General features: G+C 48.8%; 1 protein-coding gene across 1 annotated transcript in view; it reads right to left on the reverse strand.

The window, feature by feature from the left end:
• The window catches only part of Iqsec1 (IQ motif and Sec7 domain ArfGEF 1), a 336067-nt gene extending 330023 nt beyond the window's left edge, over positions 1–6044 (reverse strand). Inside the window, exon 1 of the mRNA XM_045153616.1 lies at positions 5767–6044. Within this exon, the coding sequence (XP_045009551.1) occupies positions 5767–6044 (278 nt within the window). The remainder of the gene's footprint in view (positions 1–5766) is intronic.
• Between the last annotated feature and the right edge of the window lie 20344 nt (positions 6045–26388).

Consider the following 26388-nt stretch of genomic DNA (forward strand, 5'->3'; position numbering starts at 1 on the left):
CCGTAGCTCAGGGGCAATTATCCTGAAGACACTCTAACAAGCACAGAATGGTGTACTTCCCAAGTCAGACCCAGTGTTGCTCTTTCATTAAAAAATAAAAAATATAAACCAGAAAATAGCATCAGCTGTCAAAACGATGTCACAGACAAAATAGCTGACAAGTAGCTACCCACATGACAAAAAATACTGATGTCCCCAAATGCCCAACTCCAGGTCTCTTCAGTATGACCAAGTGCTCACACTCTTCTGCACCATGGTCAAGCCTTGAGGTCTGAGGTATGGAGCCACAGGAGCTTAAGTCCAGAGTGAACAACCACATCAAAAACACCAGCAATTCTCAGCAGCATTTCACACACTGCACCACTCCAGCTAGATAAAGAAGTGTTCCCTGATTTATTTTCCAGGTTGTAAAATAATAATTTGCTTAGCTTGTCAGACGGCTGGGAGAGAGCTTCAGAGAAACACTCCCTCATCTTTCTATGGACTCTACCATCTGCTGGAGAAACAAGAATGGCTCACCCCCACTCCCTTACAGTTTAAATACATTTTGTCTAACCAGGACAAGTGTCCCAAAGCATGGGGCAGCCTGTTCCAGACAGAGGGACATCCTCCCAGCACTGGATACAGGCTTTATCTCAGCTGGGCGAGCAAGAATACTCTTCAATGGAAACATGAACACAGTGTCTCCTGCCACAAATTCCTCAGTTATATTCCCAGACCTGGCAGGGCTTGGGGTGAGTGAGGCGTGGGGTTGGGGGGAGTGGGAACCACCTGGCCTTTTCCAGTTCCCTAGTCTGCTCAGAGGGAAATATGTACATACTAGCATTCCTGGCCACTGGACCCCAGCCCTGGTACTTCCCAGGCATTTTGAGGAATTACACACAACTCAAGCTTCTTGCTACCACCCTCCTAAGTCAGCTTTCTACATCATCAGCTTGCTGCCAGTTTCTTCTTGCTGTCCCCTCTTTTCCACAGCCATCCTTGAGCATGCCCCCGAAACGAAGTGCCATCACTGTGGTTAATGTCACCACAAACCCAGGAAGAGTACTTTGTTTGGTAAGTCAACAGACTGAATGCCACTGGAAACCTCCCCCAGAGTGAGTCACCAATTCAAAGCTTCAGAAAATTGTCCTCTCCCCATGATGTATGATGTGACAGGCCTTGAGGGTTGGAGCAGATAAGGCGGAGGAGGCTGCTCCACTGGGCCTCTCCCCAGCCACTTGAGGCTGATGTTTGCTTCTGCAGAAAAACTCCAGAGGATCAAAGGCTAAAAGGGATCATCGACTTCAATCCTTGCCCCTCTACACAGCCGCCTCACTTGATACCAAAAACCTTGCCTTGGAGACAAGATTCCACACAGCAGAAGGGAATCCATATGTGCTGGGCTTCTTCAAGCACCAGAGGCCAGGAATCACGTGGGATTCTGGGAGGTCGCCTGATTATTCCACAGCATGAAGGGCAGGCAGTGGGTGGGTAAAATCGGGAGCCAGACTGCCTGGGCTGGCTCCATCTCTAGCCAGATGGCAGAGCTTAAACAAGGCACACAACCTCTCTGAGCCTGGGTTTCACCCCTGTACAATGAGAGCAGCACCTGTCCCTGCCTGATAAGAGTGATGAGACAAGGCTAGAGAGATGGCTCAGCGGTCAAGGTGCTTGCTTGCAAAGCCTAAGGATCCGGGTTGGATTCCCCAGTACCTACATAAGCCAGGCGCACAAGGTGGCACACCCCTCTGTAGTTCTTCTGCAGTGGCTAGAGGCCCTGACATGTCCGTTCCCTCTCTCTCCCTATCTGCCTCACTCTCTCTCTTGTTCTCTTTCCCAAATAAATAAATAAATAAAAGAGTGATGAGACAATGAAGTGAGGTGGTAAGCACAATGGCCTTAAGCAGGTGTGATCACATAGCAAATCCTCAGGGGACCTCGTCATGAGAAGCCCACCCTTGAGGAGCTAGACTTGGCCCTGTACACTCATGCACAAAGTTCAACCTGACTTCCTAAAGGAAAATATGATGGTTCCAATCACTTCTTCCCCTCCCAGGCTTTACCTCAACACAGCACCTCTGCTAGGTGTCCAGCCTCTAGTGAAAGGAAGGCAAGTCTGGAAACAGATCATTAGAATGTAGCTGACTACACACTGCATGTAAGTTCTGATGTCGGGGGAAAATCAACATCAATAACCACAGAACCCAACAACCCTCAGTAACCAGAGGCAGCATGAATCACTGCATTTCTTCCTTGTCTTCATCTTCTCCCTCGATGCTGAAGAACTTAGGATGACACTTGCCAGTGGTATTGGAGGCATGCAAAAGGACTCTCAAAGACAGAGTTTAAAGGTCCCTGGGCTTGAAAGAATCCAGCATGTTCAGGTATCCCACCCCTGATCTAAGTGAGGTGATTATCAAGCTAACTGTTTTCCCAAGGCTACTGAAGCTCAGCTTTGCAGCAGACAGGAGACTCCTGACTCTGGCCCAAGTAGCTACAGGCTGCTTAAGAAAAGACCAGGCATGATTGTCAGACCCTCCGTCACCAGGGCCACCAAATGTAGGCAGGGAGGCCTGGGAGTGGGCACCAGCAGTGCCCAAAGTAGGTATAGGGAGAGCCCAGTCCCCAATTTCTACTTCCTCATACTGTGACCTTGCACTCTGTCACCTCTGTAAATTCAGGCTCAATTACAGGGTAGTCAACTCCAACCCCAACCTGACTTCTAGGCCCCAAAGTGCCATGTTCCCCAATCCATGCCTCCTACACCTATAGCTCTTAAAGGTCTCTCCTTCTGTACAGGCTCAGCTAAATCAAAGGCATGAGAAACTGGCAACCATAGGAAGAATTCAATATGCAGGAAGCACCTACTGAGTGCCCAATTCCTCTCTGCCCATTATAGTCACACAAAAAAGTTTGGGCAGCAGCTAGGCTCATTCTTGCCTTGTGTGCATTTAAGAAAAGCCGTGGCTAGCCAGGTGTGGTGGTGCACACCTTTAATCCCAGAACTCAGGAGGCAGAGGTAGGAGGATTGCTGTAAGTTTGAGGCCACCCTGGGACTACATGGTGAATATCAGGTCAACCTGGGCTATAAGGAGACCCTACCTCGTAAAACCAAAAATAAACAAAGATGGAAGGGAGAGAGGGAGGGAGGAGGGAAGGAAGAAAGCCGTGGCTAGAAAAACTGAGACTGGGAAAGGTGATATGTTGCATAGTCTTCATTTGGGATGAGCAGACCTGGGCCTTTGCACACAAGTTCCTCCATGCTCCTTTCTCCATCAGGATTCTTTATCTCCTCCTCTTTTCTGTGGTTCCTCTTGCAAGAAGGAACCTCAGGCATGTCTCTAATGGTTCTGCATGCAGCAGATACTTAATAAAACCTCTCACGAGAGCTAGCTATCTCACACTCACATTTTGCTCTACAATGCCCCAATACATGCAATCTATGTTTTGCAAAGTAGCTGCTGGGACCCCAAAGACCCTAAGGATATGAACAGCAAATGTCATACCACAGACCTAGAGGATATGGGGAGCCTCCTGCCAAGAGAGGAAGGCACCAGCACTCAGTTCCCCCAAAAGGCTGGGAAGTGAATTGCAGACATGAAAGTGGGGCTAGTTTACTACTGAAGGGAGCCCTCAGGTCCTGTTCTTATGAGGGTTCCTCACAGGCTCACTCCTCACTGCCTGGCCTGTGGGGCTACAACACAGACTGTCCCAGAGTTTGTCAGAGATAAAGACAACCCAGCCAGCCTGCCCAAGACCCACTGGGTCAGGATACACATTTAACAAGAATGCTCAGGTTCCTGATGTGTATGTACAATGAAGTAAGTGTGGTAACTGCCCTTGACCTAGGCCATGGAGTAAGAACTATGCTGCCACCCTGTTTTCTGTAAAGAAGATGCCTTCATTAAAAACATGACACGGAGCCGGGCATGGTGGCGCATGCCTTTAATACCAGTACTCGGGAGGCAGAGGTAGGAGGATCACCGAGAGTTCGAGGCCACCCTGAGACTACAGAGTGAATTCCAGGTCAGCCTGAGCTAGAGTGAGACCCTACCTCGAAATCAAAACAAAAATAGAAAAAAAAAAAACTTGACACGGGCTTTGGCTGTATCTCTACTAGGGGGAAAATCAGATGATCTCAGAGATGGAAACTTCTGAAATAAGATCCAGCTTCCTCAACCTCCACAGCCAAGACCACTGTCCAGATGGAACTGTGGATTGTCCAAGACAAGGAAAAGACCCTCTGCCTCTCAGAATTCTCCGGTCCCCACACTCCAGTTGGTCACTAAGGGGTGACTTTGAAGGGGGAATAAATAGGTATCCTGGCATAGTGTTGTGAGGCTCCCGCCAACCAACGTGTGTCACTGTTTCCTATAAAAAGGGGAATGCTTGTCCCTGGTGCCACCTTTTTAAGCTACTAGGGACTTCACTTGGGCAGCCCTGGCTTTTCTTTCATCCTTAGGTGGTAGAAGAGGGCTCAACCTCTGCAGTCTGCACAGCCTATCCACAACCTCTGTCCAGAGAGGCTGATGAAGGGAGTCTCAGAGCAAGTAGCCAGGCTCAGAGGCAATGAACAGGGTCCCTGCTGTCAGAGACACCGAGAAGAGCTAGACTCATGCCCCCTACCTCCCAGATCAACAGAAAGCAAGAGTCTGCACCCTAGCCTGCCAGAGTACACCCATGCTGACTCTCCATAACTCTCCTCTTCCAAAAAATGGACCAATCCGAGCAGAACCCCTTACGATCAGTGCTTCAAGCACGGTGGTGTCAGGCCCTCTGTCTCATGTCCACAGCAAGGTACAGCCCTACCTGGGGTACAGCAAATATGGTCTCCAATGCCTAGACTCACACTCCAGGAAATCAGAACCCACTCCCCATTTTGAAGCCAACGGAACTCGTTCTCCCCTCACTTCATCCCTAAAGCCTTGCAGATAGCCTGTCCTTAGAGCTACTCCTCCCATCCAGCACTTTTTCCAGTCTCCCCCAGGCAGTCCCAAAAAAGGGTTAAGAAGAGAACCAGGAGCACGCATCAACCCCACACAACATCACCTAAGCTCCTCGCCAGAGCCCGAGCACCGCCCAGATGAGCCCCCATCCCACTCCACCCCACCCCGCGCCCGAGCACCGAGGGCTGCCAGCCAGCACCCGCCCCGGTGGAGGAGGCGAACCCGCCGCGGGCTGCGAGCTCCCGGGACGCCAAGAGCCAGGGCGGCTGAGCTGTCCCTCCCCGGCGTCCCCCTTAATCCTCAAGTCTGAAATAGCCTGGGTAATCCTGGGTCGAGACGGGGGAATTAACCCCGGACTCCTCGGGAAGAGACGGAGGCATCCCGAAGGAGGAGGACAAGGGCCCCGGGCCGGACGGCACAGAGTCTGTTAGGCAAGCACGGCGGGAGAGTGACCCCGGAGGGCGACGGAGCGCAGGACTCGTCGCCGGCCGGGCCCTCCCCACCGTCCCTCGCCCCCGGGGCAGGCGCTCCGGCAACGACGCGCAGCCCGCTCCGCTCCGCCGACGGCCGCGCGGCGAGTCCAGGCCCGGAGGGAGTTCGGGGATCCCGGGAGCCGAGTCCCGCGCCGTCCGCGGAACCGGGCAGCGAGAGCGCGGGCTAGAGCCGGGTGTCAGATGCCCGGGAAGCCAGTCTCTCGCCGATGCCCTGCTCCCGGCGGAGGGACCGTGGGTGTGACGGGGGTCCGGCGGAGGGCACCCTGCGGCGGCGCGCACGCCCGACCCCCCTCCAAGAAGTTCGCGCGCCCCCGCCACGCCCGCCACCGCAGGTCTCCACTTACTTGTCTCGGCGGATGCCAATCTCCGGGATGGCTCCGAGAGGATGCGGTCCGGGGCCAGTGGCGGGGCCCGGGTCGGGGCGGCGGGCGCACGCGGCCAGGTGTCGCCGGTGCCGCTCCAGCAGGCCGGCGTTCTCGCGGCTCAGCCGCGCCACTTGGAGCTCCAGCTCCTCGATGCGCCGCCGCCGGCGCGCCAGCAGCTCCTGCTGCGCCGCCACGATCCGGGTCAGCTCCTGCAGGTACTCGGCCGCCGTGCCGGGGGGCTCGGCGGCGCTGGCCATGGTCCCCCCGCGGCGACCGGCCGCGCCTCAGGCGAACGGGCGGCGGGGCGGCGGTGGCGGCGGCGGCGCGGCCATGGCTGCGCGGCGGGGACGGCGACTCCGCGCCGCGCGGGGATCGGCCCGGGGGGCGCGGCAGCGCGGGGCTCGGCGCGGCCCCGCCTCGGCTCCCGCCTCCGCCGGCACCCGCTGGGTGCTTCACCGGCTGTAGCTCCCCGCGCCGCCGCGCTCCGCTGCCCGCTGCCCCACGGACGCGCCGGGGCCGGCAGGGCGCGGAGCTGCGGACGCCACGGGCAGGCGAGGAGTTTGCAAAGTGCCGGCTGCGACGCGAGGGGGAGCGGGAGCCGCGGGGCGGGCGCGGGAGGAGGTGCCAGCGAGCGAGGGCGCCGCCTGCCGGACCCGCCTCTCCACCCCAGCGCCCCCAGACCCTCAGTTCCTCAACGAGTCCCCAACTCAGCGCGGCTGTTTCTCGGGCCCGCCCTTTAGCTTCAGCCCGCCTCTCAGATCCTCAGCCCCGCCTCCCTCGGCTTCTCAGCCCCGCCCCTTATCTTAAGCTCCACCTCTCAGATCCTCAGCCACGCCCCTAATATTTAGCTCCGCCTCTCTCCTCAGCCCCGCCTCTCTCAGATCCTCAACCCCGCCCCTTCATCACTTCAGTCACAACCCCTCAGCTCTTGGGATAAGCCCTGAGCCCCCCACCTCACCCCTCCAGAACCCTTAGCTCCTCAACTCCATCCGTTCACCTCCTCAGCACTCACCCTACTCCCCTTAGCCCTCAGCCCAGCTTCTCAGCCTCGACCTTGCCGCCTCTAAACCTCGGCCCCTCCCTCAGCCCCTCAAACTCGCCCAATTCCTGGCCCTTAGTTCCTTAGCCAGGCCCCTCAACTTGTCAGATGGCCTCCAAGTTCCTCAGTCCTACTTCCTTAACCCCTCAACTCCCAAAACCCTGCCCATTCAACTCCTTAGCTCCACCCCTCCGCTGTTCCCTCCAATCCCTTCTGTGCTTCAGTCTAAGACTCAACCTGATGCTAAGATGAGAGGATAGGTCTTTGCCTTTGGTCCAAGGAAGGCTGAGGGCCAGGAGTAAAGACCACAGCTCAACAAATCTCTACCCCCACTCCTGCCCGGCTTCAGTGCCTCCCCCAGCATCCTGCAAATCAGGAGGGCTAAAATGCTTCACACCCTGCCACAGCAGTCTAGCTTCCAGAAGTGGCCCAGCCTGCCTTTCTGTTGCCACCTACTCTAGTTTCTCTGGTTTTGATCCCCATCTCTGGACCGACGTGCTGAGCTTAAGGCCGGGCCTCTAGGTTCAGAACTCAGTCACCAACTATTTCTGCAAGTTCCCCAAAGCACTTGCCCTTGACCTAGGCACTGGATGAACAGAACAGTAGGTGGGGACAGAGGAGAGGAGGGGACTTCAACATGGCCGTCCAAACAAAGCACTTAGGACTGTCCAATGAGACGCTGCCTCTTGTCTAAATTCCAAGGTGCACAATGAAAGGATCAGAGCCTCTGGGTTCCCATGAGCACACTGTAGTGACTGCTGTGGCTCCCCCAGCTGTGGGGCCCACTTAGGACAAAGTCCTCGTCATGATGCACTTTGGCAGCCAGTGGCTCAGAGCTCAAAGCCTGATTGGGAAATGCCCTGGGCTGAAAGGTCTGCACTGGGATTGACCAGTTAAATCTCCCCTTCCCAAGTAGCCTTCATCTAGGATCAGTCCATACTAGAACTCAAAAGCCCAGCTCCTGTGTCTCAATCTGGGCTGTGCTTCAGGGTCATATCAGCTCAGAGCTCCCAGGAGCACAAGCAGAGTCCTCTGCACCACATATACAATCCTGCCTGCCCCCTCCTTCCTTACGCCATGCCTGAAGGCACCTCTGGGGAGATCCCCACACGCTCAGTGTTTCTCTGGGGAGTAACCTAGAACACACTCCTTTCACTACTCTCTCTTCAAACCACTACCTTTTCTTATTAGGGTTTATTGGATGTGCAGTTTACAATGGGATTCTAGTTAAAGTCTCCATGCTTCTGCACAGTGTGATTCCAAAATGCAAGAAACCAATAACCTGCTTTTACAATATTCTAACTGCATAAACATGCCAAGTAGTGTAACCTGAGCTGCAGGAAAGATTTAAGATGTATGCAGACCAAAGAAAGTAAAGGTAAAAGAAATCAGGAGGAGATAAAGGGACATGATGTATTTATAATCATTTATTGTTTATTATTATCCACATTCACCTCAGTAAGAGCATCCATCTTTTGATATTACCTTTTGCTGTGGAAAGCTCATCTTTCTCTTTACAAATCTTCCTCTGAGAGCTCTCTGGCTCAAGCTCACTATACAGCTATCATTGGGAATTGTCTTGGCATTACACTTCTGGCTTGAGTCCACTGTTTCTTGGATCCTGTGTACTCTTTTCTCAAGTTCATTTTTCTATTTTGCAGCATACATCCTCAAGCAGTTTTCCCTGAGACAGCCTGTGAGAAGGTCTTGGAACCCTTATGTGTCTGGAAGTATTAGTTTTCCATCTTCAGCTGACTGATAGTTTGGCTAGGTATCGAATTCTGGATTAAAAATCAATCTCCTTGAAACATGGAAAAGTTGACCCAGCACTGCTGATGCTAGCCTGATTCTTGTCCCTTTAAAGAGCAGATTCACTTTGAGGGAGGGGTGATACTTGTCTTTCACCAAGACATTGGGAAGGGACACTGGTAGGGAACAATTTTTTTTCAATCATTCCAATGACTAGGGAGACTTTAGTGATGAGTGGAATCTAGAATGAAGCATGCAAGGGAGTCTTATGCCATAAAAACTGTCCCACCTAAATGACCCAAGAGAAAAACAAAGTTGGAAGATTTACACTACCTGATCTCAACAGTTATGGTAAGTAAGAGTAACCACAAGGGGTACTGGTGTAAAGACAGACCCATAAGTTGAGAGAAGGTAAGGGTTGAAGAGCTGGCTTAGTGGTTAAGGTGCTTGCTTGGGAAGCCTAAGAACCCAGGTTTGTTTCCCCAGTACATACATAAACCAAATGCATAAAGTGGTGTATGCATCTGAAGTTTGTTTACAGTGACTAGAGGTCCTGGCATGCCCATTCTCTTTCTATCTTCCACTCTCCCTCCCTCCCTCTCCCTACTCTCTCTCTCTCTCTTTCTCTCTGAATCTTGCTCTCCAATCAATAAATAAAAATATTCAAGAGAAAGTAGTCATCAAGTAGACAATGCATTTCTCACCAATCTTTGACAAAGACAGTAAGGCAGCCAGGCATGGTGGCGCATGCCTTTAATCCCAGCACTGGGGAGGCAGAGGTAAGAGGATCGTCATAAGTTCAAGGCCACCCTGAAACTACATAGTGAATTCCAGATCAGCCTGGGCTAGAGTGAGGCCCTACCTCAGAAAAAAAGAAAAAAAAGAAAAAGATGCTAAGGCAGCTAAATACAGGAAAGAATAGATCTTGAAATTGGATTGTATACACCCAAGAATGGCCCAGACATCCAGTTATCTACAAAACTTACCTTGGGTAATGTCATAGACCTACACAGATGCAATAAATATATTAAACTTCCAGACAAAAGTAAGAGAAAATCTTTTAAAAATATTTTTATTTGTTTCTTTATTTGCAAGAATAGAAAGAGTGAGAATAGGCACACCTGGGCCTCTTGCTGCTGCAAATGACAGCTATACCTTGTGCATCTGGCTTCATATGGGTACTGGGGAATTAAATCCAGGCCAGCAGATTCACAAAGAAGTGCTTTCAACTGCTGAGCCAGCTCTTCAGCCCCCAAAATAAGAGAAAATCTTAGTGATCTTGAATTTAGCAATGATAAACACGGCATCAGAAGTTCTCACCACATACATTTTTTTTTCTAAAAGAAAAATAATAAACCCTATCACAATACAAGACTTATTCTTCAAAAAAGACTGTTAAGAAAAGGAAAAGGCAGCCAGGTCTAGTGGCTCACACTTGTAATCCGAGCTATTCAGGAGGCTGAAGGATCTCAAATTAAAAAGCAACATAGGCAATATCCCAGCTCAGCAATGAATGAGTAAATCAATGAATGAATAGGTCTGGGGACACAGCTCATTGGTGCCATGGGTGAGATCCTAGGCAGAGTCTCCAGCACCACAAAATAATAATAATAATAATAATAATAAGAAGAAGAAGAAGAAGAAGAAGAAGAAGAAGAAGTAAGTAAGTAAATAAGTAAACAGGAAAAGGCAAACCATGACCTTGAGAAAATATTTATGAACACACATCTGACAAAGGACCTGGATACAAACTGTCTACAGAAACCTTACAACTGAATAACAAGATGCTCAAAAGTCAGCAGAAATCCCACCAAAAAATGCACACAAAAATGGAAAACAGACATATTTAATGTCATTCACTAGAGAAATGCACATTAAAACTACTGTAATGTATATATGACATCAAAAGCATCAGCAACAAAAGAAAACTGGACGCCATTAAAACTAAAGCTTGTGGGCTGGAGAGATGGCTCAGTGCCTAAAGGTGCTTATAATCTGATAACCTGGGTTTCATTCCCCAGTACTCATGTAAAGCCAGATGCACAAGATGTTGCATGCAACTGGAGTTTGTTTGCAGTAACAGGAGGCCCTGGTGTGCTCATGCTCTCTCTCTCTCTATCTATCTATCTCTCTATCTCTATCTCTATCTCTATTTCTCTCTCTCCGTTCCTCCTTCCCTGACTCCCTCCTTCCCTCTCCCCTCCTCCCTCTACATCTTTCTCAAATAAACAAAAATGTTTAAAATTTTTTAAACATGGGGCTCTCTCTCTCTCTTGATTTCTCTAAAATAAAAATAAAAATGGGCTGGGGAGATGTCTCAGTGGTTTAAGGCACTAGCTTGCAAAACCTGCTGGCCTGGGTTCAATTACCTAGTACCCATGGAAAGCACAAAACGCAAAGTGGCACATGCATCTCAAGTTTATTCATAGTATCACAGTAACAAGAGGCCCTGGTGTCTGTCTGTCTGTCTCTCTCTCTCCCTCTCTCCTTGTATATAAATAAATATTTTTAAACAAATAAAAATGAAATTAAAAAATTAAACTCGTGTACCTCACAGGACACAAAACAAAAATGGGGGGAAATCTTTCTTTGCCCCTCATATAGCTGATCAGAGGCCTGGAATATACAAAGAACTCTAACAACTGAATAAGACAACCAATTTTTAGCTGGACAAAGGGTATGAAGGACCCACAGAGTGGGAGAAAATATTTGCAGGTTATCCAACTGATAGAGGCCTTATCTCTAGAATTTACAAAGAACTCAAAAGTCTAAACAATAAGAAGACAAATACCCCACTCACAAAATGGGGCACAGAGTTAAACAGGCAATTCACAGAGGAAGAGATACAAATGGCAAACACACACCTAAGAAAATGTTCATCATCCCTAATCATCAGAGAAATGCAAATTAAAACAACTATGAGATTCCACCTTACCCCAATAAGGATAGCCAACATCAATAGGTCAAATGAAAATAAATGCTGGCGAGGATGTGGAGAAGCAGGGACACTCATTCACTGTTGGTGGGAATGCAGGATGGTACAACCACTTTAGAAAGCAATATGGAGACTCCTGAAAAAGCTGACTATAGAAATACCAACAGACCCAGTTATACCATTACTGGGCATGTACCCTAAAACCTTCAAACCAAAAGCCAGAGAGATTTGCTCAACCATGTTTGTAGCAGCTCAATTCGTAATAGCTAAAAGCTGGAATCAACCCAGATGTCCATCATTAGAAGAATGGATAACAAAGATGTGGTATATCTACACAATGGAATTCTATACAGCAGTAAGAAAAAACGACATAAAGAAATTTGAGGAAAAATGGTTGAACCTGGAACAGCTCATTCTCAGCGAACTTACCCAATCACAGAAAAAAAATCGACACATAGTCTCACTCATCTGCAACACCTAACCTGAATTTGCCCAAGATGCCTTACATACCCAGCAAGTACCTCATGGACTAGACAATAAGATGGATGGGAGGGCGGGGAGGGAATCAAAGGGTGGAAAACAGTAATCCGGACCCAAACGGCAATGGTACCATAAAATTCTACTTCCTAAAAGACAGACCAAATGACTGAACCTTCACTAGTCCCTTACAGGAAACACCTGAACCACAAGACACTGGAGAGGGTAGGATCAAGACTGACCTAAATCTCCTACATCTTCCCTCCCTCCCTCTCCCCCTCTCCCCTCTATCTCTCTCCTCTCTAACTCTTGTATATTAGTTATCTTTTTCCTCAATTTCTTAGTGGACACTGACCTGTAACCCCCACTTCCAGCTTGGGCCTACAATCCACAATGAGCTTTTGATCAGAGAAACCTACAAGGTTTCCCAAAACAATGACAGACTTCTGTCAGAGTAATTGATGACCCACCAAAGGCCAGTGGTAAGACCCTATTGCTGAAGACTCCATACGCAGCTGACACGTAAAATGGAATGACATGGCTGGAAGCCAGGAGAGAGTCAGTCCCCAGACAGTCAGCGTGTCTAGTGCCAGAAGGCGCTACATAGGCGACTGGGGGAAGTGACCAAGATCTGTCCAAGCAACACATTGTTTAACCTAAGTAGCAACAATTAACCAGATGTGATACCCACACAAGTGCAATAGTGGTACACAGCCATGGTGAGGAATCAATTGCTCTTGATTTGGCTAACTGATCCACTCAGTGGTACTAGACCCTTAGCTGGAGCTGGGAAACAAGTCAGAACCATACCCAAACACAAGCCCACTCTACAATATCAAGCTACCATCAATCACGGGGTATAAGAGGGCCTACACCTATCAAACTGTCTATCAAAAAAGTAAGTGTTATCTCAATTTTCTGGGTGCTAACTTACTCTCCGTTGGAGAATCTGCTTCTCTTTTCCAGATAGATGCAGATCCTAAGAAGAGAGCTGCCCCAACATACCTCAGAAGGGGCCCAACTGAAACTAAGGACAACTGGCGAAATAAGCAAGGGTGATGTTTTCCTGTGAACTGGATACCAGCACAAAGGGGAAGGAGATCAATGCAGAGAAAAATCAACTCCTACCAAATCAGAGAGCCAGAGCCTCAGAGGCCCCCAACACCTCAGCACTGAAGCAGACCAAAAATGAACCCAACATGGCTCAGGGAAATCTTGCGGAAGAGGGGGCGGAAAGAATGTCAGAGTTACATGTTGGGTCATGATTTTCAGAGACATTTATCATACTAATAACTGGGGGCTAACTCCACAATGCACGACCCATTTTCAATAATAAGGAGGGTCTAATGGGAGGGGGTAGATCACAGATGAGCCTAAATAATGGTACCAAACTGCCTGTATTTACTGAAAAGAAAACTAATAAATTAAATTTAAAAAAAAAAAAAAGGGTATGAAGGGCATCTCCCGAAAGGAGACACAATAAGCAGGTTCACATCACAGCCAGCCATCAGGGGAATGTAATGCAAACCCATGAGGTCCCACTTGCACTCAGTAGGTGACAAGCATATACACCACCGACAGTGACCAGTGGTGAGAACCTCATCCCTTGCTGGTGGGAATATAAAATGATAAAGAGTGGATTTGGGAGGGTTGGCAATTTCTGAAATATTTAAGCCATAGAAGCCAGCTTTTCCCCTCCCAGACATATACCCAAGAGAGTCAAAAACACCTGAATCTTGAAAGCATTATGCTAAGTGGAGCGGCCAGTCACAAAGCACAGCATGTCCTATGGATCCATTGGTATGCGGTGTCCAGAGTAGATAAATCTATACAGTCAGAATGGTTGCCAGGACTGAGGTGGGGGGTGCACTACAGGATAACAGTGGTCTCCACACAGAATAAAAACGTTCTGTGGCCCACTCTAAGAGTGAGTTGTGGCTGAGCATGACGGCACACTCCTTTAATCCCAGCACTCAGGAGGCAGAGGTAGGAGGATCGCCATGAGTTCAAGGCCACCCTGAGACTAGAGCAAGACCCTACCTCAAAAAACAAAACAAAAACCCCCACAAATAACAACAACAACAAAAAAGAGTGAGTTGTATGGTATGTTAACTCTATCTCAATAAAGCCCTTAAAAGGATAAAAACCACACAGAGATGTCACTGCATATGGACCAGTTGGAGTGGCTTAAATTGAGAACACTACCATTGCCCTTCTAGTGTTTCTGGCCAGGGCTCAGCCCAGAATAGGGGATGCGAAGGTGGGGAGGTGGCCAGCCCTCCATTCTCAGCGTGAAACCTGGAAGTTCTGTGCTAGACTCAGACCCTACAACGCACTCCTCAGGGAAGTCTTGCTGGCCTCTCAGGTGGGTGTACCTCCGTGCCTTCCAGCCAGAGTCCTGGCCCAGAGAAGCCTCTGCAGGAACACACCACAAAGGATGCAAGGCCAATGTGGGGGCCGGGTACTGAGGCCACCGGTATTGCAAGGCACGTCCAACGCCTCCTGCGTTTGCCTTCACCTTTCTGGCTTGGAGCGGGGAAGAAGAAAAGGGTCATCCTCAAGAGATCTTGGCCTTCATGCCCCTCAACGGATACCTGGAGCTGCCCTCCCCAGCTCTAACTGTCCTCACACTCCCATCACAGCCCTCTTGCTGCTGGTGTTAGGAGCTCGCATGACCAGATGGCACTGCTTCTGAGCTTCTGCCCCATCTACAGGAGGAGGGGAAAGCTTTCCTGAAACAGAGGTGACTGCAGGGTAAAGTGAGTCTTGTAGAAAACAGACACCTCACAGAAAGGGGAGGACCTAAAGGAGGCAGCCAGACAAGGCGAGCGAGGGGAGCAGCACAGGCCCCGAAGACGGCCTCAGTGACTGCCTGTGAGCTCCCCTCCCTACCCTGGCATGAGACCTCAACAAGCAGGGCTGGCAGGCTGTAGATCTATACTTTGGATCGCAGATGCCCCTTAAAATCCCATGTGTTGAAGGTTTGGACCCAAATATACTTGGGAGGGTGGAACCTTCTGGAAGATGGACCTAGTAGAAGGGAATGAGGTCATTGGAGGTGAGGCCTGGCTCCTCCCCTTTGTCCGTCTTTGCTCACCAGCAGCCATAAAGTAAGCAGTTTCCTCTACCACACACTCTCTGCAAGGATGTGTCCCACAGCCCAAAGCAGCAGGGCCAGCCTATCACAGCTTGAAACTTGCAAAACCGTGAGCCAGCATAAACCTCTCTTCACTTTCAGTTGATTGTGTCAGGTGCTTTTTCACAGTAACAGAAGGCTATTACACTCGACTGATTAGGAAGTTAAGACCCTGTAAGGGAGCAGCTTGCCATAGGGTAAGGTGGGATCCTGGCCTTGAACTCCAGGCTCTAAGTGTCACTTCCTTTTTAAAATATATTTTATTTATTTATTTGAGAGAGAGAAAGAGGTAGAGGGAGAGAGAGAGAATGGGCACACCAGGGCTTCCAGCCACTGCAAATGAACTCCAGATGCATGCGTCCCCTTGTGTATCTGGCTTGCGTGGGTCCTGGAGAATTGAACCAGTCAGTATCCTTTAGTTTTGCAAGCAAAGGCCTTAACTGTTAAGCCATCTCTCCAGCCCTGCGTCACTTTTTTATATAACTTGGAACAGGAGCTGGTAAGGGTCTCATGAAGGCCCATAAGCCTCTTGAACTGCCCTTTCCCTCACAAGGGAATGCTGAAAGCCTGATCTCTGAGGGGCTTGTGTGATTGGTCACAGCTACTCTAATTCAAGATGGAGACGGTCACATTCAACCTGGAGGAATCATGTGCCACACTTCTCATGTGTATTTTACATTTGTATGAAATAACAATGGCCTACTGGATATCCATAACCTCACAGTGCCTGACACTACCTACACAAGACCATCATAAGAGGAGGAAAAGATCATGACATCAAAATAACAGAGAGACTGATTGAGGTGGGGAGGGGATATGATGGAGAATGGAATTTCAAAGGGGAAAGTGTGGGGGGGAGGGAGGGTATTACCATGGGATATTTTTTATAATCATGGAAGATGTTAATAAAAATTTGAAAAAAAAATAAATAATAAATAAATAATTAATTTAAAAAAAAAACAAAATAAATCCTGCTTATTCAAAAAAAAGAAAGAAAGAACAATGGCCTAGAGAGATGCAGACTGGTGCAATGCCTGTTTATAAAGCCCAGACACTGTTCTCCATGCCCACATACCACATTTGCAAAGTGGAGGCCCCAGTGACAGATCGTCTGCAGGCAGCACCCTGATCCTGGACCACGTCAGTCTGTACCTACCGCCTCCCTGGGTTCTGGAGGCCGAGGCCACGCTGAGTGATCCTGCACCCGCAGCTCCCACCCACCGCTCCACAAGTAGCGCAACTTCAGGGAAATGAATGAGTGGCTCAGGGAAGGAACAATGAGAAGTCTGGGATACTGCTGGGCTGTGGTGGCCTCTGAGCTTCTCAAGGAGATCTGGGTCAGTAAAGGTGTTCTTCTATAGCCTGTGGGCAGGAAGGCACCATGCAGACCTCTAAGTCACCCAGAACACACACTGAGGGAAGGAAAGGAGTGAAATAACAGATTCTTTCCTCTACCTTGTGGGGCATCTCCAATGCTGGTTCCTTCTGGCTCCACCCTGCCCTGTGTGTCTGCCTCTATCCTGAGGCATACTGAGGAAGTGCCGGTGGAAATGGCTGCATGAGGACATCTGGACTGGCTACTGATGGATGAAATCCCTGGATGACTCTTAGCTCTTTGAGTTCCAACATTCCTCCTCTGCACAGAGAACTTTGTTGATTGATCTGTGTATCGACATGCATGTTCACATGTGTGTGTGCATGAGCATGTGCCCATGGAGGGTCTGATGACAACCTTCGGTGTCATTCCTCAGGGCTGCCAACCTTTTTTGAGACAGTTTCTCACTGGCATAGAGCACATCACTAGGCTAGACTGATTGGCCAAAGAGCCCCAAGGATCCTGCTGAATCCACCTCCCCAGAGCTGGGATCACAGGTGGACACCACCACACTCAGCACTGATGTGGATCCTAGGGGTCAAACTCAGGTCCTCATGCTTGTGAGGCAGGTACTTTACTGATTGAGCTAGTCCCTCCAGAACCCAAAAACAAAATTCTAATCCCTCCTCACCAGGCTGTGCTGACCACCTGTGGACACACAGAGGCAGTGCTTGATGCATGGCAGGGACATTTCACATTGCTCCTGACTAGCCCTTGACTTACATATTTATTAGCACTCATGTCCAACTCTGAATGCACACACTATTAAGCCATCAACATGAGTAAGGAACTGTCCACCTGTGCTGTACATGTAAAAGTAGCCACCAAAGGCCTGGAGAGATGGCTCAGCGGTTAAGGCACTTGCTTGCAAGGCCAAAGGACCTCAGTTCAATTCCCCAGTACCCATGTAAGCCAGATGCACAAGGTGGCACATGCATCTGGAGTTCATTTGCAGTGGCTAGAAGCTTTGGCACGCCCATCCTCTTTTTCTCTCTCTCCCTCTTTCTTTCTCTCTCTCTCTCTCTGTAGCGTGCACACTCTCTCACTGTTTCCCTCTCTCAAATAAATTAATAAAAATATATTTTTGAAAAGTAGCCACTGAAGACAGAGGTATCATTTCCAAACCACTAGATGGAAATAACATGAGGCAAGATCAATGTTAAAATGATGCACAATGAAATCATGATTAGTTAAAAATACAAGGTAACCAAACAGGTTGACAATAAATATAATAAATGTGAATGTCCCATCTCACCTAGGAAAAGGCAGAGACTAGTCAGCTGTAGGGGCACACACCTTTAGTCTCAGCACTCAGGAGGCTGAGGTAGGAGGATTGCTGAGAGTTCAAGGCCACCCTGAGACTACATAGTGAATTCCAGGTCAGCCTGCACTACAGTGAAACCCTTCCTCAAAAGAACAACAAAAAAATTCCTTACCAATATGCTCTTGGCCTTGGGACACTTTTTGCTGCTTGCCATCATCCATTGGTGGGAACTTGGGAAGTGGAATATAGGGAAAGACATTTTCCATCAGAAATGTCATAAGTCGGGCTGGAGAGATGGCTTAGCGGTTAAGCGCTTGCCTGTGAAGCCTAAGGACCCCAGTTTGAGGCTCGATTCCCCAGGATCCATGTTAGCCAGATGCACAAGGGGGTGCATGGGTCTGGAGTTCGTTTGCAGTGGCTAGAGGCTCTGATGTGCCCATTCTTTCTCTGTATCTGCCTCTTTCTCTGTCTGTTGCTCTCAAATAAACAAATAAAAATAAACAAACAAACAAAAAAAGAAATGTCATAACTTTTGGGACTGGAAAAATGGCTTACTGGTTAAGCTGCTTGCCAACAAAGCCAAAGGGCCCAGTACTCACATAAAGCCAGATGCACAAGGTGGCACATGCATCTGGAGTTTTTTGCAGTGGCTGGAGACCATGGCATACTCATTCTCTCTTTCTCTCTCTATCTGCATCTTTCATTCTCTCTCTCTCTCTCTCTCTCTGTGTGTGTGTGTTAAATAAATAAATAAATAAAATAAAACATAAAATAAAATAAAAAAATAAAATAAAATAAAATAAATAAATAAATAAAAACTTTTAAAAAATTTAAAAAAAGAAATGTCATAAGTCTCCACTTTGGATTTGAGACTTGCTCTTTCCTCATTAAAAAGAGAAAATTGATGGAAATGGTGATGCATACCTAAATTCCCAGTACATGGAAGGAAGAAACAGAAAGATTGGAATAACTTCCAGACTACCTTCATCTACGTATAGTGGGATCCAGGCCACTAGGGCTATATAGCAAGACCCTATTTCAAATGAACCAACACCAGGGAGATTTGTGACCATGAGAAATTTCAGTGAGCAGGCCCTACCTGAGACCTTCACATAACCCAAGGATTGCCAGAGCCCCAGGAAAGGATGTCTCTCTGTGTTCCTCATGCTACTGAAGGCATTTCTGTTCATGCGTCCTCAAACAACCACAGAGATTTGGGCATATCCTTGGCTGTCCGCACGGCTGCTGGTCCCGATGGTGCCATCTTGTCACATACCCGGTCTGCCTGCGTATCTGTGAATCAAGGATAATTAAACCTGCTGCCCGGAATGTGGGAAGCCATGCATTTAACAGAGGCCACATGTGACTACTTCAGGACCCTTCCCTGCCTATCAGGCAGTGGCCTCCCAGGCAGCCAGAGGGGCCTAATACCTGCAACCTGTCTCACATCTAGTGGACGGGGAAGACAACTGATCTGCTTTCCCTGTCTGGCTGTCAGTCCATTCCCCCTCTGCAAGGCGCTGATTTAATGCTCAGACTGCACACTTTCAAACCAACATGGACTGCTCACCGCACTGGAGGCTGTGAAGTCCAGGATTGCAGCGTCCGGTAGGGTCAGGGTCAGGGAAGGGCTCACTCGATGTCCAAGATGGCATCCATGGCTGTGTCCTCTTGTGGCAGAAGGCAGAAGGACAAACACTGTGCTCATATGGCAAGGGCCCCTCGTTCCTCACGAAGGGGAGTGTAGCGGTTGCCTTCTCATTACTCAGACAAAACACCCAACCAGAAACAGCTTGGGGAAGGAAAGGGTTTCTTTGGGCTTATAGGTTCAAGGGAAAGTTGCACTGTGGCGGGGAAAGCATAGTGACAGCAAGAAGCTGGCTCACATCATCATCACATATCAGTAGCAGGACTAAGTTACAAAACCCCAAGGCCTGTCTCTGGTGACACATCTATTTTTTTTTTAATTTTTATTTATTTATTTGAGAGCAACAGACACAGAGAGAAAGACAGGTAGAGGGAGAGAGAGAGAATGGGCACGCCAGGGCTTCCAGCCTCTGCAAACGAACTCCAGACGCGTGCGCCCCCTTGTGCATCTGGCTAACGTGGGACCTGGGGAACCGAGCCTCGAACCGGGGTCCTTAGGCTTCACAGGCAAGTGCTTAACCACTAAGCCATCTCTCCAGCCCTGGTGACACATCTATTGTTCTATAAAGGTTCCACCTCCCCAGGGCTCCATCAGCTGGCGATCAGGTGTGAGGCTTAACCAAAAGCATGAGGCTCAGAGGGACAGTTTACTCAAACCACCACAGGGAACCTCAGACTTACCTCATGATACTATCATCAGGGGTGCTAAGTTCTGGCATGAAAACTTTTGAAAGACACATACCTTCCAAATACTGCTCTGAGGTATGGCAGGCCCTCTCCCCTGCCACAAAACCCCTTTTGCCCCTCCCTCAAGGGAACTCTACCCTGCAGGTGCCTGTTACAAGCCAGAGATGAATGGGGAAACTGAGGCCGGAGACAAAGCTTTCTACTTTAGGCTCCTAGGTCCTTAGGCCTTGGCCCAGGACCCCAGCCTGGGGTTTGTCAAGGGTTGGTGAATGCATCTGAGCTAGGGAAGTGGGGGATGGAGAAAAATTCCTCATTGACATGTCAAAATGAATAAATGTTTAATTAAATATCTACAGAACATAACATTAGTCAACTAGTCAATTGCATTGCAACTCAACTCTTCTATACTTCTACATAAATTTTATTTAATGAGGCATGTGGGTGCCTTTGAATATGTCTGATATGACGCGGTATGGGAATGCCAAGCGAGTCTGTGGCAGAGGTCCCAAAATAGCTGTACCCTCAAAAAGGAAGGGATGTACCAAAAAGATCTGTCATTGGTTCACTGATTCACTTGACCCATTCATTCATTCATTCATTCATTCAACAGACACTAATTAGCCTATGAATCTGGCAGCCTGGAGGTAGCTCTGAGTCTGCTAAGGGGTAGTTTGGTCACCCTCTCAGTCCTCAGCTCTCTACATCTTGCCCTGAACTTGACATCTCCTTCATCTTCCCCAAGGCAGAGTCCCTCCATGTTCACATGGAGAAACTGAGGCCCAGAGAGAGTAGGAGAGGTCTGAGGTCACATAGGCCCATAGCGGGTGTGGCTTGGCATCACACTCCTGGAAGCAGGCAGGCCAGAGTCCCCAGAGATCTCTCCTAGACCCCCATGAATATTCACACAACTGCCCTGCTCCCCTTCCAGAGCTGGGAGGAAGCCCATTACCGATTCATGCAGCACCCACTGCATTTCTAATTAAGAGAACACAGTTATTCTAATTTTAACCCCACTCTCGTACTACCTCTGTCCCTCCCCTGCTTCATTTATAGAAGGGATGTTCTGCCTCTCAGAGCAGAAGGTGGCATTCCTGCCTGTTGCTTGGGATGAGTCATCTTCCAGAGGCTGTTTGTGACGTGGGTGACTTTAACTAAACTGCTTATCTTGGGTCCCCCATTAAGTAAAGAAAGCACCCAAGCCCAGCTGGAGGCTGTGGGGCTCTGTCTCTTTTAAACAAGACCCTTAGAAGGACAGCCAGCTGCCTCCCTGCCTGCCACTGACTCAGCCCCTGGCCCCTCCTTCCTCTCCCCCTCCAGCCTATAGCTGTCAGATGAAATGCAGGACGCTCAGCTAAATTGGAATGTCAGATAAGCAACAAAAGAGTTTTTTTTTTTTTTTAAAGCAAAAGAGTGTGCCAGAAGCTCCATGGAATATACTTGTATTAAAAAAGATTGCTTTTTAAAATCTGAAATTACAAAGTAACTGGGTTGGTTCCCTGGATCTATATTTCCTCAACTTGGCAACTCTGCCTAGTTGCTCCTCACCCTTGCTGGTCCATAATTACAGGGGTAGCTTTCCCACCTCAGGCCCTTTGCACTTGCTCTTTGTTCCTTCCATCTGGAATTGCTCTAAACCTCCTTGTGGACCTTGTGACATGGTGGTCTTAGCTGAAATGCTACAGAGGCTTCCCTGGGACCAAATAGAAACAGGACCCCAGCCTCCACCGCCCCCACCTTGCTCCTTTGGCCTCGCTGTTCATGTGACACTGAGCACAGTGTCTTTTCTAGTATGTTATTTCTAGCTCCCTGTTGCAGTCACCTTTTCATTGCTGAGACGAAACAGCTGATAGGAGGAAAGGATTTATTTTGGCTTATGGTCTCAAGGGGAAGCTTCATGACGGCTGGAAAAAGGGATGGCATGAGCAGAAGCTGGAGATCAGTTCTGCCATAGAAAGTAGAAAACAGCAGCAAGACAGTGAGCTGAGCCAGCATGGACAAACTGGGGGCTAACACCCCCCCATGACCTCCCTCCTCCAGCAAGTGTCTACTACCCACCAGCTACAGACCAAGCACTCAGAACACATGAGTTTATGGAGACACCTGATCAAACCACTACACTGCCCCACTGTCGTGTCAGCTCCAAGGGAGAGGTTGAGTCTGCCTGGCAGAGGATGGATGGGGCACAGAGCAGGTGCACAGCACACACGTGTGATGCCTAACACATGTAAGCACCTCTGTATGAGAAGTTTCCTTTTTCCACACCACAGTTCAGAGGTGAGTGACTGGCCCCAAGTCTCTAGGTACCAGACTGGGCGTGGCAGCACACACCTTTAATCCCAGCACTAGGGAGGAGAGTCACTGTGAGTTTGAGGCCAGCATGGGCTACAGAGTGAGTTCTAGATCAGCCTGAATTAGATTGAGCCTCGTCTCAAAAAATAAATAAATAAATAAAGGTTTAAAAGGGTCTCTAACTGGCTGCACACAATATCCAGTTACAAGCACTTGAGCAGCTCCTCCAGGCCCCCTGGTGACAAGGAGGAAGGAACAGGTTCAGGCAATAGGGGAAACTGCGCGGGGAAAGGTACCATGGTCAAGGGGAATGCAAAGATGCTGAGGAGGAAGCAAGGCTTTCCCACATGACGTTAAGGTACATGGTACAGGTATGATGTCACAACGGCCCATGAATGTTACTTACATAATTGTAGTGGTTATAGGTTTGTTTCAATGTGCACAATCAAAAAGTGTGACAAAACTCATGATCTCATGGTTATTACCGTTTACAACAAGATCAAGTTCAAAATAAACTATGTTAATGTTTGACATTAAGGTCAGCTGTCTATTGCTGTGATAAAAGGCTTGAGATAATCAACTTGAAGGAGGAAGGGATTATTTTGGCTCACAGTTTCAGAGGTCTCCGTCCATGGTCACTCCGCCCTGCTGCTTTAGGCCTGTGGCCTCATGGTCCAGCATGGCAGGAGTGGGTGGTAGAGACCTGTTGGCCTCATGTTAACTGGAGCGATGAGACAGAATGACAGAATAGAGCCAATGTCCCGTGTCAGGGGCCCACCTATGATGATCTCACTTCCTCCCACTAGGCCATACCTGCTATTTCCCAATAGTGCCAAAGCTGGTGACCAAGCTTTTAGCACACGGGGCTCTGGGGAACATTTAAGAGTCAGACATGAACAGTTCCTCTCTACGGAGTACTTTCCACAGGCCAGACACTTTTCCGGGTGCTCTTCACAAATTAACTCACAGAATCCTCAAGCCCACTGAGCTGGTGGAGGTGCTATGATTGCTTCCATTTCCCACTATTGTGGTGTGGGCTGTCAAGCAACCTGCTCACCACCACACAGCTCGAGGGTGAGAGCCCGGTGCTCTGATCCAGCATTGCAGGCAGGAAACAGCGCAGCCTTTCGCTTCACTGCTCCCGTCATTGTTCCCAGCAGACCAATCGAAGGCCAGACCCCTGAGCCACTTATCCCCAGCCCTCTCTTCATCTGTTTTGCTCTTTCTGACACCATCCCCACTTCCGCCCAGCCTGTCTCCCCTGCCCGTCTTTTTGTTTCATTTTGTTTGTTTGTATTTGAGGTAGGGTCTCACTCTAGCACATGCTAGCCTCCAACTCACATGGATCCTACCTTAGCCTCCTAGATGCTGGGATGCCAACACACCCAGCTCACTCCTGCTCTGTTTTTTTTTTCAAGGTAGGGTGTCACTCTAGCTTAAGACTGACCTAGAATTCACTATGTGGTTTTAGGGTAGCCTTGAACTCACGTGATCCTCCTACCTCTGCCTCCCGAGTGCTGGGAGTAAAGGTGTGCGCCACCACGCCCTGCACTCTTGCTCATCTTTGACTGAGAGTGTGTATGTGTGAGTGTGTTTGCCTCTTCTGGGAAGCTTCCCTCTGACTGCTCCCTCAATATGCCTGGCTCGGCTGCAGGGAGGATTTTCTCAGAAGCTCTCACACCACGCAGGATGCCTTCCCAGAAGCCTCCCTTCCTCCTCACCATGGGAGGGGCCTTCCAGGGCTTGTTTCACTCTGGCCTGATCTGAGCCTGGGCCACCTCCTCACATGAGCTCCTGGAGCAGCAACAGGGCTCAGCAGCGTCCTGGGTTTCGCATCCAGGGCTGGCTGAGAAGGTGGGCGGGGTCAGGACCGTGAGTGCCTCTCCCCCTGTCAGGGAAGCTCAGCTTCTTTCATCTGTTCTGTTCTCAGAGCTACGCTGCTCCCTCTCCCAGACTGTCCCTGGCCACCTAAAGCCCACTATTGTGGTGTGAGCAGGAGCTGCAGAGTCAGGGTAGCTGGCTCAGGGAGGGCCTTGCAGGGCTTCAATCCAAGAAGAGGATTGTGCACGAGCTACCTGGGAAGTCATCTGAGAGATGTGATTGGAGAAACGCAGGGCACCGGTGTGAAGATGTTCACTGTGGCAAACACTGGAAAGAGGCACACTGGGTGGCCATTAATGGGGGATTGCCTCTGTATTTGAGCTTGTGTCACCCTGCAGTGTCACCCCCCTTGCTCTGTGCACCAAGCACGCTGCTCAAATTCCCTCCAGCTCAGAACTATTGCCCAGAACTCTCTTCTCTTCCCTCCTTCTCTAGACAACCTGTCTGTTGGTCAAATCTAGACTGGCCATTACTTACCTGGAGAGCCCTCCCTGACCGGGCCAAGCCTCCAGTCTCATGGTCTTCGGGGCACTTGCAGTAGTTCTGGTATTGCTGCGACTCTTGGTTTATTCTCTCTCTTTCTCTTTCTCTCTCTCTCTCTCTCTCTCTCTTTCTTTCTCCTGTTAATCTATTGGCTCTGTTAAGGTAGGAATTGATGCATTTTATATCCAGTGTAAACTCAGAACCTAATACAGTGTCTGGGCACAACAGATATAGACCCATACTTACTGACATAGCAAAATGTCTGTGGTTAAAAAAAAAATGTCTGTGGTAGATCTGAATGCATAGAGAACATGGGTTATAATGTTCTACAGCCTGACATTTCTGTGAGAAGTGTTTCTGTGTGTGTATATATATATATACACACACAGAATATATATATATATATATATATATATATTCACAAGAAAAAAATCTTGGGAGAACAAATGTAAATGAGTTGAGTACAGCCATTATGGAAAACAGTGTGGAAGTTCCTCAAAAAATTAAATATAGAACTGCCATATGACCCAGCAATCCTACTCCAGGTATCCATGCAAAGGAAATGCAGTCTGTATGTGGCAGAGATCTCTGCACCCTCCCCAGTGCTCACGGGTCACGACATCCAGGACAAAGGCACCCTACACCAAAAGCATGTGTTATCTGTCTCCTTGTTGACCTCGCTATTTCCTACAACATGGGTTTCTTTCCAGCTGGTGTGGCCGTGGACCAGCTTCTCTACTTCAACCATTCCTGATGACTGCGATTAGAACCAGGGTTATGGATGAACAGATTTTAAAAAAATGTGTTCTCCGTACACAATGGAATGCAATGGAGCAGTAGAAAATGATGAAATCCTGCCTCCTGGAAGGAGCTAGCGATGGATGTGTTAAGTGAAATAAACCAGACATAGGATGGATACCACATGATCCTTCTCATGTGTGGGAGGATCTAGCAAAGTTCATCTCCAAAGGTTGACAATGAAGTGGTGGTCTCCAGGGGTGGGGAAGGAAGAGGGGTAAGGAGTGGAGAGGTTGGTTGACAGAAAAAAGTCACAAGACAGGCATGGTTCAAGCCAGGCAATAAAAACACAGGGAAGTTCAAGACCAGCCTAGGATATAGTGAGAGACCGTGTCTTAAAAAAAAAAATCAAGCCAGGCGTAGTGGCGCACACCTTTAATCCCAGCACTCGGTAGGCAGACGTAGAAGGATCACCTTGAGGTCAAGTCCACCCTGAAACTGCATAGTGAATTCCAGTTCAGTCTGAGTTAAGAGTGAGACCCTGCCTTGAAAAAACAAAAACAAGAACAAACAACAACCAAAAAAAAACCCCAAACCAAAAACCAAAGTCAAAACCAGTTGTGGTGGCCCATGTCTTTAATCCCAGCACTCGAATGATTGTAGGAGGATTGCTATGAGTTCAAGGCCAGTCTGAGACTACATAGTGAATTCCAGGGCAGCCTGGACCAGTGTGAGACCCTACCTTGAACCCTGCTCCCCTCAAAAAAATCTAAACACACAACCTACCCCAAATATTTACACATTATAGTGAAGCAGGACGAATAATTTTCTATGGTATTCTATTGCCCAGGCTAAGATAATGGTAATGGTAATGCACTATATATTTCAAAATTGCCAGAAG

The sequence above is a fragment of the Jaculus jaculus genome, chromosome 6 (assembly GCF_020740685.1).
Source record: "Jaculus jaculus isolate mJacJac1 chromosome 6, mJacJac1.mat.Y.cur, whole genome shotgun sequence".
In the NCBI taxonomy this organism is placed as follows: Eukaryota; Metazoa; Chordata; class Mammalia; order Rodentia; family Dipodidae; genus Jaculus; species Jaculus jaculus.